General features: G+C 48.3%; 3 protein-coding genes across 4 annotated transcripts; 1 reads left to right on the top strand and 2 right to left on the bottom strand.

The window, feature by feature from the left end:
• The first annotated feature begins 960 nt into the window (after positions 1-960).
• On the top strand, positions 961-9,197 carry LOC120690412 (NADH dehydrogenase [ubiquinone] 1 alpha subcomplex subunit 8-B-like). Of its 2 annotated transcripts, XM_039973052.1 has the most exons (3): positions 961-975; positions 1,321-1,638; positions 8,781-9,197. In XM_039973052.1, exons 2-3 carry the CDS (start codon positions 1,442-1,444, stop codon positions 8,914-8,916), a joined length of 333 nt encoding a protein of 110 aa, XP_039828986.1. In that variant the 5' UTR covers positions 961-975; positions 1,321-1,441; the 3' UTR covers positions 8,917-9,197. The 2 variants fall into 2 exon arrangements, 1 of the variants encoding a protein (XP_039828986.1); XR_005681744.1 differs by lacking the exons at positions 961-975; positions 1,321-1,638 and adding an exon at positions 1,645-8,244.
• Positions 9,198-11,178: 1,981 nt separating this feature from the next.
• Positions 11,179-14,702, bottom strand: LOC120690860. The gene is made up of 3 exons (XM_039973719.1): positions 13,660-14,702; positions 12,116-13,202; positions 11,179-11,595 (listed from the first exon to the last, which is right to left on the bottom strand). Exons 1-2 carry the CDS (start codon positions 14,049-14,051, stop codon positions 12,575-12,577), a joined length of 1,020 nt encoding a protein of 339 aa, XP_039829653.1. The 5' UTR covers positions 14,052-14,702; the 3' UTR covers positions 11,179-11,595; positions 12,116-12,574.
• LOC120689292 (serine/threonine-protein kinase STY8-like) lies at positions 11,311-12,517 on the bottom strand. Its single transcript, XM_039971595.1, has 2 exons — positions 12,116-12,517; positions 11,311-11,595 (listed from the first exon to the last, which is right to left on the bottom strand). The coding sequence occupies exons 1-2, from the start codon at positions 12,515-12,517 to the stop codon at positions 11,311-11,313; spliced, it is 687 nt and encodes a 228-aa protein (XP_039827529.1).
• Positions 14,703-16,590: the final 1,888 nt, after the last annotated feature.

Here is a 16,590-nt window from a genome sequence, read left to right as displayed (position 1 = left end):
TTTCTCTCTTTTTTCGTTTCAATTTTTTTCTTGAAAAAATTTCTTGGAATCAGAAAATGACAAAAAACTTACTAAAATAGGAAAAAATATACGGTCGGAAAATCGACCGTACGACCTGAAATTTACGGTCACTCGTAAACTAGCGTGGCCCCCCAACCCCCAGATTGCTGTAATCTCCCATAGACTATTAAAAAAAATGATAATTTAAGAATAACTTTACATCACTCTTTCCTCCACCAACCAATTGTGAATCGTTCACCATCAAAAAGGGCATTGAACTAAAAATTGTGGGCCAAGTAAACGGCATTTCCATAATTCTATATAGCATAATAAATGTTGTTAAGGTAAGCAGTGATTCCTGCCATTTTTAAGTAGTGCTTATTATAGAAGGTCAATTTTTTTAATCGAACATGACATACTCCGTATCGCTGATTTCATTTTGTAGGGTACCAAAGCACCCATAGCCATAGGGCCATATCCCCCATGCTAGATTTCTGTCTCGACTGTGACATCGTTTGCTTGAGCAGTGTGGTTTAATCGTCACTTTTGGCCTTAGTGTGCCGTCTTGACAGATGAGTCTCCATTTCCAACGGAACAACAAATACCGGTCACATGTATTATTACGATAACAAAATCTATGGGTTTATGTCTTTTTTCACGATGAAAAATTATCGGCCGTAGAAAAATGTATTCGAAAACATGAGCACAATATGTAGCAACACAAATGGTATGCCGAATTTTCCATTGTGAAAATTGGATTTAAACTCTCACAACCATGGCGGTTCCTTGTCAGTGAAAAGGCCAAACCCAAGAAGAGGCAACACATAAACCCTACAAAATGAGCCTACACGAAGCCCAATAGCTCGGTGCTTGACCAGTTGACCACGCACTCCGAAGCCCACGAAGTCACGAACCGCAGAGAGTGGCCGTCTGGCCGAGCCCTTCCTCGGCCCTCAGCACTCACCACTTCGCCTTGCTCTGGTCTTGTTTGGTTTGGAAAGAATTGTAGTGTTACTGAATAGTAACAAACTTTGATCACTAATTACGGTGTCAAACAAAGTCAGTTTACAAAACCAACTGCAGAACCTCCGTGCTAGTGACTCTGAAGAATCTAATGAGGTCTTTGACCGCGCGATTAGAGGATGGTTACTGTAGCATCACTATAGCTAATTATCGATTAATTACCGTCATTAGATTCGTCGCGAAAAGTTACACCCATCCCTAAAAAGATTTTGCAAATAGACTTCATTTAGTGCTTCATATATGCGAGATTCTTTTTTCGGAATGTGTGCGTGCTAGAATTCGTATTGCCAAACAAGGCCTCTCTCCATCTCCTTCCCCTCCCCCCTTCTCGTCTGGGTCTGCCCGTCTCGCTTCCCCCCACCTCCGCCCCCAGATCTCCAAGGCCAGGAGCCCCAGGGACCCTCTCGCACCCGCAGCGATGTCGGCGAGCAGCACGCCCGTGGACGCCTCGGGGGAGCCGATCCCAACATCGTCGGTGTTGATGGCGGCGTCCAAGCACATCGCGGTCCGGTGCCGCCCGGAGAACGTGGCCTTCCTCAACTGCAAGAAGAAGGACCCCAACCCCGATAAGTGCCTCGAGAAGGGCCGCCAGGTCACTCGCTGCGTCCTCAGCCTGTGAGTTCGCCTGCCACGTTCTCCCTCTATCCTCCCTGCCTGTCCTCCGTCCGATCCCCCTCCTGCTGATTGCGATTGGACCCCGGACTCGTAAAATGTTGTTTCCATCTTGCTGTTCGTTACGGTTCGATTTGTTATCGAAGGTGTGTTCGTGGCGCTTAATGCGTGTGGCCGATTTTGTTAATTGTAGTGAGATGTTCTGGGTTTGTGATGTTTAGTGGGCACTATCAAAGATAAGCTGGCGATTATGCCAGGCTTCGTCAATTAGGCTGTTCCTAGCTCGGGATGGATGAGTAGCCGCATTTCCCAGTCATTCAGTGTCAGATGTTGCACAGTGTAGCAGTCAAGCAGTGATAGTGCAGGTTAACAGCTAGTTGGCAATGGGTATGTGGCGGTGTGTACCTCTGTTACGCGGATACTCCTAGGAGGTGGCATATCCGTATCCGATACGTATCGGATACGGATACGCCCCGGATACGCCTTGGATACGTTTCTAGCCGTATCCTGAAAAAACGGATATGTATTTGCTTGGATACGCGTATCCGATACTTTTGGGCCAGATGGGATACAGCCCAAAGCAGTAATCAGCCCACCCTAATGCTGTTTTGGTAGTAAGAGATGATACAAAATGATGAACTTACTGCAATAGAACTGTAGAACTAGATGAGCAGCAACTGAAGAACCCCTTGTGGAATCAGTTGTGCTTTTAGAGAAGGCTAGTTATAGAGGTAATGTTATATGGACATGCAAGTATTGCACATCTGAGTATAGGTGAAGTTACTCAAGAGTAAAATCTCACTTGCTGAATATCTATGTGATATTTATATATAATTATTAATTATCCTAACCGTATCCCCGTATCAGTGTTTTTTGGGAAAGTGCGTATCCGCGTATCCGATACGTATCGTATCCGATACCCGTACTAGTATCCGTGTAACATAGGTGTGTACGCTTTGGTTATCAAAATGCCCAGCAGCTGAGTAGTTCTGCAATCTTCTGCTGAGGTTGTGATAATAAGTAATAGCCAGTAGCATTTCCTGAGAAACATTTGAAGAAGCCTGGGATCTTGTGGAAAGATGTTACACTGAGCTGATATGAGACTTGATTTGTAGCTGCTGACGAATACAGAAAATTCCGAATTATGATCACATGATGAATGCTAGAGTCCTGGTTGCACGATTGCTTTGAAAATAATGTGGATAAATTGGTGAGGCAGCACGGATTAGGCAGTGCACTATTAATCTGGTGATTTTGTCATTGTTAGATAGCTCATTTTGGCTGTAAAGTCATCCATAAAAAATGAGCTCATACCTTTACTGCTTAGTTTGTTTCTTTAAAACAAGAGTTCTCCTTTGCAACCATTAAATTACTGTGTGATTTCCTAAGTTGATTACCCTGAAGTTCTAAGATAGGAAGGCTACACTTGCATGAAACCTTTTTATAGTTTTAAGTTTTAACCTTATATGTGTTTCTGTTACTTCTGATTTTTATCCTTTATGTGTATCTGATTGTTCTGTGAGAGGGTAGCTTTTGATTCTGCCATGCTCATTTGCTAAAGCAGTTTGCATGAACCATACGATTTGTGTTTTTCGTTTCAGTTTCTTACCATCAACTTATTAATTGTAATCATATAGATCCTAGGGACAAAACAGTGATTAGTGAAGTCCCGAATGTAGCCAAGATTGATAAAGTTATAGTCTCTGGCATAACTAATTCCGCCGAAAACTGATGTTGCGATGCTTAGGTTTGTACTTGGTCTTACAGCTGAAATACAGATACTTTCTATCTACCATATATCTTCTTACAGTGGTTAGTTCAGTGTTTTTAACCCAAACTGGAAGTACGGGTAGCAAGAACCTACTGCTGCATGTTGTGTCACAACACCTTTTCTTCCACTAGTAGGCTGGGAACTATCCTACTGTAGATCTTTCATTTAGCCGCCTTCTATTTCTCTTGAGTCAGTTGATTCAAAACTAACCAGTTAGTGTGGTAACATATTGCATTTGTTAAATTTGATCCACCCTAGATAATCTTGTTCAATTAGAATGTTCAGTCAAGGCCAGATGATCTTAAATCATTGTGAGTACGGTGTGGCATAGCCATAAATTAATCAAGCGGAATTACATGTAATGCCAACAAGTGATTCATGGAAGTAAATGAGTTACGGAATTCACTATTTTATGACATCGCGGTTACACGCTGAAGATGCTGGTAACACAGGTTCAAGACTAGTTCTAACGTGCATGGTTGCATCTCCCAGGATGTTAGGGGATATGTTTCTCACAAGTATCCTGTATTATAACATGATACGCAATGGAGGAATTGTTCGTCTTTTGCCAAACTTTATACCTTTTTTAATACACTGTACTGGTACAGCAATTTAGTGAGAACAAGTGAATTAAGAGAGCATTTCATTCATCTTTGTCTCATATGATTTTAAAAGAAAAGAACTGGTGATGTCAACCTGGCTTTATATTCTACTCATTAAGTTTGTTTTAGGAAACCTATGAAAACGAGCCCATTATAGTTATGCATTTCTTGAGTAGAAGCCTGAAGTGGTTGAATTGGTGTTGCCATACTTCCATGTGCCCTTTTTTTGAGGGGCTTCTTGAGCATTGTGGCCAGGGAGTTAAATTTATATAGTTTGCACAGGATAGAGGTTAGAACTGGGAAGTTCATTGTCAGTGTTGACATTATGGCTTGTATTATTTGAGATCTACCATATCCTGAGGCATCTGGCATTCTTTAGAGGTTTAAAAAGTTCATGATATGCCCTGAATAATTGCATGTTCTACAATATACAATATGACACTTGTGCACGGCAAGGTTTATATGCGGCGCAAGAAGAAGGCCCAGGCGCCATCGGCCGTGCCGGACGGGGAACAGTTGGCCAATAAAAGTGGCTAGGTTTTAGGAGTTTGTTTCCTTGTTAGTCGGATTGTGTCAAGAGATAGAGTTTGAGTTGGTTACGTAGTCTTAGCATTATATATAGTCTTTAGCTTGTAACTTGGGATGATCATCAATCAAGTATCTTCCACATACCGTTTCTCCTACGTTGAAGGGAGCAGTCCTGCCCTCTGGTTGCCGCGCCGCCACGACGGCGTCGAGGCGGCGTCCGAAGGGTCCAGGGCCGCGCCCCTCTACCTCTCACGAGTACAATCTACGACATCTTCCTCCCTCCAACATCCCCGTCCATAACAATCTGGTATCAGGGATGCCAGGTGACGATGTGGATGCAGCGGAGTCCCTCAACAAATCCATCCAGAAGCTCTCAGATCAGATGACCAGCCTTCAGATGACCAGCCTCTCCAAGGATTTCAAGGCCTTGAAGCCGCTCATCCCGGCGGTGAACGAGTTGGTCAAGCTGCCCGCTGCGATGAAGTCACTCGCGGGCTCGGTCAAGGATGCCGAGCAGCAAACCGCGGCCCTCAACTTGGCGGTATCCAAGCTCGAGGGCTCCGGGTCAAGCAAGATCGCCAAACTCGGTATCCAAGCTCGAGGGCTCCGGGTCAAGCAAGATCGCCAAACATTCTGGCAAGGAGAAGAAAAAGCAGATCAGGCCGGTGGACGGCGATGATGCGGAGTATGGGCCGTCCGAGTCCGAGGGCGGGGGTGGCGATCCGTCCGACCCATCGTCCTCCTCCGAGGGGTCACGTTCGCCATCACCGCGTCGTCACCGTCGTGCGTACTGTGACCGGGACGCCCGCCGCCGTTTCCGTGGCGAGGACGAGGAAGACCGGCTCCCGACGCGAGTCCTCAAGATCGACTTCCCGACGTTCGATGGATCTGGTGACCCATTGATCTGGCTAAATCGCTGCGAGATCTATTTTCGAGGCAACAAAACCCCGTCACGTCGGCGCGTATGGATGGCATCCCTGCACATGACGGAGTCGGCACAACTGTGGTACTACAAGTATGAGATGAACAACGGCGAGCTGTCGTGGCGCGATTTCGTCCGACTCGTCCAGAAGCGGTTCGGGCCAACCATGACCGACACGCCGCTGGGGAGCCTTGCCCTACTACGCCACGCCAGGAACGTCGTCGACTACTCTAACAAGTTCATGCACTTGGCATGTCGCGAGGCGGAGTTCTCTGTACTCCAACAGGTGCATCTCGACGATTATGCAGCAGTGTTCCAGGAACCGCACGGCCTGCCTCCGGAACGTCGCCACAGCCACCGTATTCGCCTGGTGGCCGGCACCGACGCGATTGCGGTGCGCCCGTACCGCTACGCACACCTGCAGAAGGACGAACTGGAACGCCAGTGCGCCGACATGCTTCGACAGGGGATCATCCGTCCAAGTTCATCAGCGTTCTCCTCCCCGGTCCTACTGGTGCGCAAGCCGGATGGGTTTTGGCGTCTCTGCATCGACTATCGCGCGCTGAACGCGAAGACCCTCAAGGATAAGTTCCCCATTCCCGTGGTGGAGGAGCTTCTCGACGAACTTCGGGGTGCCATGTTCTTCACCAAATTAGACCTCCGCTCAGGGTACTACCAGGTTCGCATGTTTGAGGGCGACATCGACAAGACAGCTTTCCGCATGCACCAAGGGCTGTTTGAGTTCTTGGTCATGCCGTTCAGGTTGTCGAACGCGCCGGCTACCTTCCAGGCGTTGATGAATGAGGTACTCCAACCGTTTCTCCGGAAGTTTGTATTGGTTTTCTTCGACGACATCTTGATCTACAGCACTTCCCGAGCCGAGCATCTGCGCCATGTCCGCCTCGTCCTCGACACCCTGCGCTAGCACCAGCTGTTCCTCAAGCGCAGCAAGTGTACCTTCGCCCAGACGTCTGTCACGTATTTGGGCCATGTGATCTCGGAGCATGGCGTGGCCATGGACCGCGGCAAGGTGGACGCGGTGCTGGCATGGCCCCAGCCCCGTTCAGTCCGGGCTGTCCGCGGCTTCCTCGGCCTCGCGGGCTATTACAGGCGCTTCATAAAGGACTACGGGGTCATCGCGGCTCCCTTGACGAAGCTGCTACGGAAGGAGGCCTTCCACTGGACAGAAGAGTCCACGGCTGCCTTCCGGGCTCTCCAGAACGCGCTCACCTCCGCCCCGGTGCTCCAGCTGCCGGACTTCTCACAGTCCTTCGTCGTGGAGTGTGATGCATCGGGGTCGGGATTTGGGGCGGTGCTGTGTCAAGAGGGCGGGCCGATTGCCTTCTTCAGCCGACAGATCGCGCCGCGACACGCCAAACTTGCCGCCTATGAGAGGGAGCTTATCGGTCTTGTCCAAGCGGTGCGCCATTGGCGGCCTTATCTCTGGGGCCGGGAGTTCGTGGTGCGCACATACCACTACAGCCTCAAGTTTTTGCCTGACCAACGTCTTGCCACGATCCCACAACATTAGTGGGCAAGCAAACTTTTGGGTTTTGATTTCAGGGTGGAGTACAAGCCAGGCGCCCAGAACGTGGTGGCGGATGCGTTGTCACGTCGCGATGCTGATGGCGAGGGCGAGCTGGCTGCGCTTTCTGCTCCGTCCTTCCAGCTCTTCTCCGAGCTCCGGGACGCGGTTGCGGCTGATGCGTCTTTGGCCGAACAGCGCAGCAAGGCGGATCAAGCAGCGGATGGGTGGAGCTGGGTCGATGGCCTGTTGCTCCGCCATGGCAAGATCTACGTACCGGCTTCACTGGACCTCGCCGACACACTGATCGCCCAGGCACATGGCGCGGGTCATGAAGGCACACAAAAGACACTACTTCGCCTACGTGCTGACTTTGCCGTCGACCGAGATCGCGTACGAGTGTGTGACTTCGTCCGGCGCTGCGAGGTGTGCCAACGTAACAAGACCGAGCACCTCCGTCCGGGCGGCCTCCTACAGCCTCTACCGGTTCCGTCGACGGTATGGGCTGACATCGCCATGGATTTCGTTGAAGGCGTACCACGTGTGAACGGCAAATCAGTCATCCTTACGGTGGTGGATCGGTTTTCGAAGTATGCTCACTTCATGCCGCTTGCACACCCCTACATGGCGACCTCGGTGGCGCGCGTGTTCTTCGACGAGGTGGTGCGTTTTCACGGGTTGCCGGCTTCTGTCGTCAGCGATCGTGACCCGGTCTTCACCAGCTCTTTCTGGCGCGAGTTGTTTCGGCTGTCCGGAGTGCAGCTGCAGTACTCTACGGCGTTTCACCCCCAGTCGGATGGACAATCGGAGGCGACGAACAAGATAATCATGATGTATCTGCGGTGCTTGACGGGAGATCGACCGCGGTAGTGGCTCAGATGGCTTCCATGGGCGGAGTATTGTTACAACTCCTATCAGGCCTCCATCAAGACATCACCATTCAGGGTCGTTTACGGCCGTGACCCGCCTACCATCGCGGCGTACGGGCCTGGCGACTCCAAGCTGCCGGCGGTGGAGCAGCAGATGTTGGGACGTGATGAGTTCCTTACTGAGATCAAGGACAGATTGGAGCAAGCACAACAGCAGGCCAAATCTCAGTATGACAAGACCCACCGGCACGTGGAGTTTCAGGTGGGGGACTGGGTGCTCTTGCGTCTATTGCACCGGCCGACAGCGTCACTCAATGATACTCGTGGACGAGGGAAGCTAGGCCAGCGTTACTTCGGCCCGTACAGGGTGCTTGAGCGGATTGGACCCGCATGTAAGTATATGCTTTTTTATTTCTTGTTTAGTAATTGGTAACATATAAGCCTGTCTTTTTACCCCAGAAGCCACCACAAGGAAGTGTTTTTTATTTTCCTGGGAGGGAGTTAGGGCAGAGGATGAGAGGGAGATCCATCCTGGGGTAGTGCTTCCTACTTTTATCGTATTGATTCCGAAATTAAGTGCAGACCGGTATCCAATGTTCTAGCTATATTTTTTTAGAGGAAGTTACGTGTACCCTATGTTTTCCTGGCGATTCTGAAATTAAGTGCATACGGTATCCAATATTTTAGCTGTATCTTTTTAGAGGAAGTTACATGTATGACCCTATGCTTCATTATCAGGATTGCTTATTTAAAAAATGTGGTTTCTGTTAAGCTTTATCACTTTTTGTTAAGTTGCATTTATCTTCTAGGTTGTAGGACCCTGCATCTCTTGTTCAACATGGCTTTCTTAAGCAATGCTGTTTTCGTTAAGCTTATCACTTTTATACATCCTGTATACCAACTTTGACTGATCGTGTTTCATTCCCAGGTTGAAAGAACTGCACCAGAAGTGTCCCAAAGAGATGGACGCGTATGCTGGTTGCATGTATTACTTCACCAATGAATTTGACTTCTGCCGTAAGGAGCAGCAAGCTTTTGAGGAAGCCTGCCCCATTTCTGAGTAGATCATTCAGAGTTTTACTTCAAGTGATCTTCGCCAATAAGGAGAAAAGCCAACAAACCGAGTTCATTATCTCCCATGTTTGCTGTCCTCATGTAATTTTTACTGAATGAATAGCACACCCTGGAGCTATTCACCCCACTTGTCTCTCTATATTTTTCAAACTTGAATTGACTCAGCCCATCAGTCGTAGGTTCTAAAATGATGATGATGATGGTTTCACTTGTTGTGGTTCACAAAATACATTTGGCGGACCTGCCCTTGTTTCTGGCCGAGTGCTGCTAATCTGATCTCTCCAGCTCTGGACGTCAAAATCACTGCCACTATACTGCGCCCCACATCACATTGGCCTTGTTTGGTTGGTGCTAGATTTCTAGCACCAATGAATAGTAAACAACTTTGACTGTTAATTATGGTGTCAAATAAAGTCAGTTTACAAAACCAACTTTAGAACCCCCGCGCTAGTGACCCTGAAGAATCTAATGAGGCCTTTGACCGCGCGATTAGAGGATGGTTACTGTAGTATCACTGTAGCAAATCATCGATTAATTACCGTCATTAGATTCGTCGCGAAAAGTTACACTCATCCCTAAAAGGGTTTTGCAATTTGACTTTATTTAATGCTTCATGCATACGAAATTCTTTTTTCGGGAAGTGTGCGTGCTAGAAAACTAGCATTCCCAAACAAGGCCATTGCCAGCCTTTCCTCTTTCTTTCTTTTGAAACTGCATTGTCTCAGATCTGAATGTTCTGTGCCGAGTACCATTCTCTCTGTCGGAGTACAGGCGATAGTCGCTGCTGCTGCCAACGCAGGGCGCAGGCATGGGCTCCGAGAGAGAAGGCATCAATTCTTTTCAGCGGGGACTGATATGGTGGGGTGGCTGCAGAAAATTTATGATTCGAAGGTACTGAGTGGTCCGTGCATAGCGGTTGAACTTTATTACTCACTGACATTTCGGTAAGTTAGGTTCTACACACTTGTAGCCTGAGTCCATGATCATGGGACCTGCCTGCCCATTTTGATTCGATGGGAAAGTAAACTTAATGGAGTCATGGCTAGTTCAGCATTGAGGTCTGGTTGGAGATTTGGATGTGGTAATTTTGTGAGAGTTCCACAGGAAAAACGATTCGTTTCCCTGCCAGAGCTGCAAGTTCCAAAAGACCAAAGTATCAAAACAACGAGCCGGCCGAGCTTCGGGTGACCGGGGCAAGGGCAACGGGCGTCCCCGTGCGCTGCGCCGCGTGTTGGGCCCGCCGGCCGCACCCTGTCGCGCAGCAACGGACGGCCTGGATCGCAGCAACGGACCGTCCGTTAACCGCCGATCGCATCTGGGCGCCAACGGTCACCGCTCGTCGCCTCGCCGACCTCTCGACGACTCTTGTCGCCTGTTGGAAAACCACGGCGGCCACCTCGGCCACTGATCCTCTGTTCGCCGCCGGGATGGTTCTTCCAAATCTTCAACACAATTCGGCAGTAGACTCCGCTTCTGCTCTTCACACTTCTCCCCGTCAGATCGACATGGGTTTATCAGTTGCCGTGTCTTCTCTACCCCAAGCGTGAACACGGATCTGCGCACCGTATTCAGCTGGCCGTTGATCGTTGGGCGCGCGGCGGTAGACGAAATAATTGGGCGCGACACGATCATTCCACCATTGTTTTCTGGCAACCAACACACATCGCTCAAGGACTGGGATCGCCTCATCCCCAAATGGAGGGCGAAGGATCAGAGAGGAGAAGCATCTGATCTGACGCGGCACCAAAGCTGACGAAGTCGTAGGTGTCCGCTGTTCCAGGAAAACGAGACGCCAATGATGGCGGCGGCCATGGCCGTGGCCATGGAGGCACATGGCGTGATCACGGGCAGGCAGACATGGGAGTAGAAGGAGCAGATGTGGATACGAGGGGGTGGGTTGGGGTGGCTCCTCAATTTTGACCCCAACTTCCTAGCCGCATCGCAATCTTTTGAGCAGGTCAGACAGAGAATCTCAACATATCTTGACCTGTCCCGGAGACCAGCGCCGGTAGATCCAACATTGTTTATGTGCTGCTCGCAATGTGCATCCAAACACTGCTGTTTTTTTTTGAGAATAACACTGCTGTTCTTGGTGGCTCTTGATAAGCAGCCAAGGACTGTGCAGGTTGTTGTAGAGGATGGGGCACAGCATTGTGCTTCATCCCCACTGGATCCTGCAATTAAAACCCTCACGCCCTTTCACTTTCACGTCACTTTCTGTGGACTAATTCAAGATGGGCTGATATTTCAGGTGAGCAATAATATAACAAGCCTTTGCACATATATATTATATTATATTTTATCGGATGCAGTTTCCTGCATGATTAGGCAAACAGCCAAGCCAAACTGATATATAGCATATCGTAGAAGGAAAAATAAGAAAACTATCTAGCATTCTGCCTCTGTAGGATGGATATGATCTCAGAGAACTGAGGGCGCCTCAGAGGGTTATTGTCCCAGCACCTGTTCATCAGTGACCTCAGGAAAGGAGGACAGTCTCTTGGGATCTCAGGCCTCAGCCCGCAGGCGGCGATTCCAACCGCTGCTTGCACTGGCGAGTAGGTGGAGTATGCCTCCTCTCCGGTGATCATCTCCCACAGCACCATTCCGTAGCTGTAGACGTTGCTCATCCAGGTCTCAGAGACTGTTTCAGGATCTCCAGCAATGATCTGCGAGGAAAGTTTCAGCATAAAATGAGATGGTAGAAAAGTTATTTTGGGTATTGACGATTTAATGATTTTCTTTTACAGCCCTGTTTATGAGTTGCTGCCAAAGAAGGAAAAAGAAAACAATATCTCTCACGGTTACATAGGATAGTAACTGAGTGAAGACAAGAAAAATGAACTCGTGGACAGAAAAGGCAACAATTCTTCACAGGCTACGCAAGAATATTTATTAGTTCTCCAATAGGATAAGAAAGAAAAATAAACTTTTCTTCTTCATGAACACAAAATAGCTAGAGTGCTTGACCGACTAATTTGGCTGTGGACTCATGTATCTGCTAAATAGATCTGAGCCGTTTAAATTGAATAGTGCGGATCATTGAATAATAGCAGAAGATTAACCGTTTAAAATAGAGCTACTCCATAACTACGTTCGAGCATGCTAGAACTGAACATTTACTTTCAGAAAGATAACTTCTAGACAACAAAATAAATTTTCAGTAAATTTATCAAGTAGATAACTAACCTCTGGAGCTAGCCATCGATATCCAGATGTCTCATACTCCGTGACCTCACCGACATTATTACAAGGGGTAATAATGCCCATATCCCCAAGGCAAGCGTTCCCTTGCCTGTCTAGCAGGATTTTCCGAGAATTAAGATCACGGTACGCAATGCCATAGCTGTTCATGAAGGCTAGCCCATCAGCAACATCAAGGGCAATCCTAACTGTATCTCGGAGCGACAGTCTTTTGTTTCTCTGCATAATAATATCATGAACAGATCCCCCTTCCATCATCCTCGTCACTATGCAGAGCCCATGGTTTTCGTTGAAGCAAATGCCATGGAATTGGAGGATGTTCCTCTGGCCACAGCTCATCAACTGCAGCAAGTCCTGACGGATCTCAACATCATAAGCACTTCCCATGTCACAACCCCTCAATTTGTTGACCCAAACCTTCTTTCCTCTAAAGACCCCCCTGAATCAATTAGCACCAACCCAGTCAATGAACTCAATCTCCTCAGAACGCAGCATCCAGCGGCCAAGCTCCTCACCGCCAGATCGGATTGTTTGCCATTCATCCACCGAGACAAAGACTGATGACTGTGGTAGGGGAGTGGGAAGCTGTGGTCTGCGAATCGGCTCATTGTCAAGTACCTGACCATCATCTGGATCAAACATTGACTCCTCATCAAAGTTTCTTGATCCTTCTTCTTGGCAACCACAAAGCCCAAATGGTAGCTTCACACCACCACTGTTCTTCCTCTGCTTCTTTACAACCGATTTCAGTGCAGACTCGACCCGGTTCTTGAAGACCACCTCATTCCCAGACTGCACAAGTATCATGACAACACCAAGTGTCAACCCTCTCTTCTCAAAGATCTGGATCTTCTTGCAACAGAACAAAGGGCTATCTAATGATCCTGACATTGACTGCCATGAAAGTGGGGCAATGCAAGCAAATGTTAGCTGAAAAGTAGTGCCTTCATCACCACCTCCCCTGCCATGAATTTCCTCAGTGTTCACTGCAGGCTGATCCTCACCAGTCGCCTGCTCTACAAGGCGGGCATGCAAAAGGACGTCTTTCATGTCAAATCCTGCCTGTGCATAGCTGCAAAATGGAAACTTCTGCTTGTCAGCAGCCTTTCAGCAAATCCAAAGAGAAATGCATTGCCATCTCAGCTTACAGATCAAATTATGCAGTTCACTTAATCGAAATTATGTGCTTCATTTAATCATAAACACAGTAACAGATAAAGTAGCAGGGCAAATTTGTGTTATCTGGAAGTTAAAAACAAACGTATAATCATATACGGGTCCGTCTCTAAATATCCACTTGATGGCTGAATACTGTTATAAACAACAACTGATCTCGGATTGCAGCAAATTTGTGCCACCAATGAAGGCACTGGCAAGTTTTAAATCTCTGGGAGTATCTAGTTACACTGTTTCACCCAAAGAGGTAAAACACAGTTTCTGATTAATAATGCACCTTGAAATGTTGCAAAATTCGATGGTCCAGAAAAAGAAAAAGAAACCGCAAAAGGTGGCAACTTTGGGACACCGACCTGTTGGGCAGAGCGTCGAAGTGGCGGCGGAGGTCGGCAACGAGCTTCTCCGGCAGCTGCTGGTTGTTGGCGCCGCGGGAGTAGAGCTGCGCAAGGCCACGGAGGAGGAGCGGTGGTGGCTTCTCAGCGCGCGGTGAGGGGTCGTGGGGGAGGCCGCCGCCATCCAGGCTAAGCGTGTTCTTGAACGCAGCGATGGCACCGGCGAAGTTGCGGCCCAGCCTCTGCCACTTCTTGGGAGGCACCGGCGCCGACGTGGGCTCGCCGGTGTAGGCAGAGTCGGCGCAGGTCGGGAGGGAGTCGTCTGAGCGGCCGTGGGGCTTCATGAGAACCTGCTCCACCATCTCCTCGTCGGTGCTCGGCCGCCCTGACCAGCACTCCAGCGCCGCCGCCATAGCTGGAGACTGGGCTTTTTCTTCCGCTGCTGGAACTACAACTTCCTGAAGACGGCGGCTGAAGGGCCCCTAAAGATGGGAGTCTTGCTGCTGCTCAAGTTGGGATCGATTCTACACGGCTGAACTGATGCAAATGGAACATAACCAAGATCTTGCTATGGTGGTTCTTCGTCCTATGGCTTCTGCCTGGAAGATAGGACCGAATGACCAGGAAAAAGAGGTGGATTTTTTTTGGCTGGATTTCTTGGTTCTGAATTTACTATGTGTAGAAGAACACTGAAAGAAGAAAATGTCTACAAAATGCGAAGAAAAATAGCGAAAAGCTAGATCGAGCAGCGGCTAGAGAAACAACTGATAAGTGTTGTTTTTTCTTCTGGTTCTTGGGGAATCTATGAGCCAGGGAAGAGATTTTTTTTTTTCTCACTACGATGTTTGCTCTACACAACTAGTCTTGCTCCCAACCTTGCTCAGCTCATATGAGGGAGAAGAGGGGAGCCAGACAAGGAGGAGAGGGAAGCAAAGAAAAATGACGCCATCTTTGTAGTACCAGGCTACGAGCGTGCTATGAGTGAGGGCCTCTGGTCCATGGCAGAAGGGGGAGGGAGAGAGAGAACATGCATCATGGAGGGAGGTGGGGCTGGCGTCCTGCGAATAATTTATGGAGGTGTTTGGTGTGTTCATGTGATCTTGCTGCCAAGCACAGGCAAAAGAATTGGATTAAGCTGCAGTACACAGGCCCAGAAAATGAATTAGGGAGATGCTTTGCAGCTTGCAAATGGCACCCTTTCTTTGCATGGACCATGCACCCTGCATACACTCTGTAAGCTGGGATTTCTGATCCAAATGTCAGATGAAAAAAAAAGAATTTACGAAACCACTGCTTCTGCTCTCTGTTTCTTTTTCTTTGTTTTCTTTACAAAGCTTTTGCAAGCAGCATCAGTCATGTGTAGGTAAACGGGTAGGCTACGCTAGCATCACTACCGCATATACCCAAGACGCTTGCGAGTAGAAGATCATAGATCGTTACCGCTAGACGCGCAGCGCAGCGGAAGAAGTCGCACGTCGATGTAGAGGAAGTAGTCGATCACATCCCACGAACCGAGCTCCTCGTACTTGATCCCAGCAGCCGATCAGCGCAGCAGTCGCAGCAGCGCCTCCACGGAGTCCACACGTACGGGGATGAAACGCCGGGCGTCGGTGTGCTAGCACCGCACGCACGGCAAGGGCGGCGGCAGAGAGAGAGGGAGGGGCGGCGGCTAGGGAGGTGGCGCAGCTCAGCGGGTATCGCCCCCCTAGCCCCTCCCTCGTATATATAGGGCGTACTAATGAGTTTCTATCTCATAGGCCCATTAGTAACCCTAATCCCTCTTGGATCAATACCCTTTTGGGCCTTTAAACCGTATTGTGATGATGGGCTCTTGGGCATATCACCAACAATCTCCCACTTGCACTAGAGACAATCATACAGGCAAGCTTTCCAACATTCCAAACCCCTTAAGTGTGTGACCCGTTAGGTTCATGTGTAGGTGGTCGTGATCGGAAATCATTTCCGAATCACAAGTCAATAGCGGCACCTAGCAGTGCATAGTGACTCACAAATACACATAAAGATCATATCGGCCGAACCTTAGATATACTCATACACCGATCCCTTTGCCACACGATACCAGTCAAGCTCAAAGCGAGATGCGTGCCACCTTTGTGATAGCTCGACCATTCTCTCAATCTAATAGTGGATTATATTCATAACTAACATTTAGTCATCATGATTAACTCTTTAATCACTTTGACATGGCCATGCACTTTCAAATCCAACTATCTCGAGGGGCCCAGAGATATCTCTCCCGTTATCTAGGAGGGGCAAATTCCATCTTGATCCGCTCACATCCCATTCCATGTTTCATGACACACCTGTAAACTACTTTTGTAACTACCCAGTCACGGAGTAGCGTTTAGTAGCCCCAAGATGCACCACTACACACAGTGAGAAACAATGGCGATCTCAGGTCTAAGGATCCAGTAGGTATAACACTCAAGAACAACTGATGGCACATACAAAATAACAATCCCAACATTGTCTTGGAGTGGGTCAATCCAACACCATGTTCACCAATATGTGTCCACATCATTAATCCGATATCTCCATATCCATGATCCGTGAAACTTGATCATCAATTAATGCATGTGCTAGTCTCAACGTCGTTGTTGTCCCACACAACGACATAAACTATGGATAATTTAGAATCATATCATTGTCAACAAAGAGTTTCACGAACAAGTCACATACTTGATAATCAATGTAAAAATAATCATCCATGGAACAAATAACAATTATTTATCATTACATAAACATACTCATGACACAAAAATCTCCCACGCACACTAGAATCACTGATGTAAGTATCTAATACCCATAGATCTCATGTGCGCATCATGCTTTGGTTGTCGGAGAGGCTTCGTCAACGGATCAGCAACGTTTGAATCCGTGTGCACCTTGCAAACCTTCACATCACCTCTCTCAACAAAGTTACGGATGAGG

This window comes from Panicum virgatum, chromosome 9N (genome assembly GCF_016808335.1).
Source record: "Panicum virgatum strain AP13 chromosome 9N, P.virgatum_v5, whole genome shotgun sequence".
Classification (NCBI taxonomy): domain Eukaryota; kingdom Viridiplantae; phylum Streptophyta; class Magnoliopsida; order Poales; family Poaceae; genus Panicum; species Panicum virgatum.
This window is presented reverse-complemented; position numbering and strand designations above follow the sequence as displayed.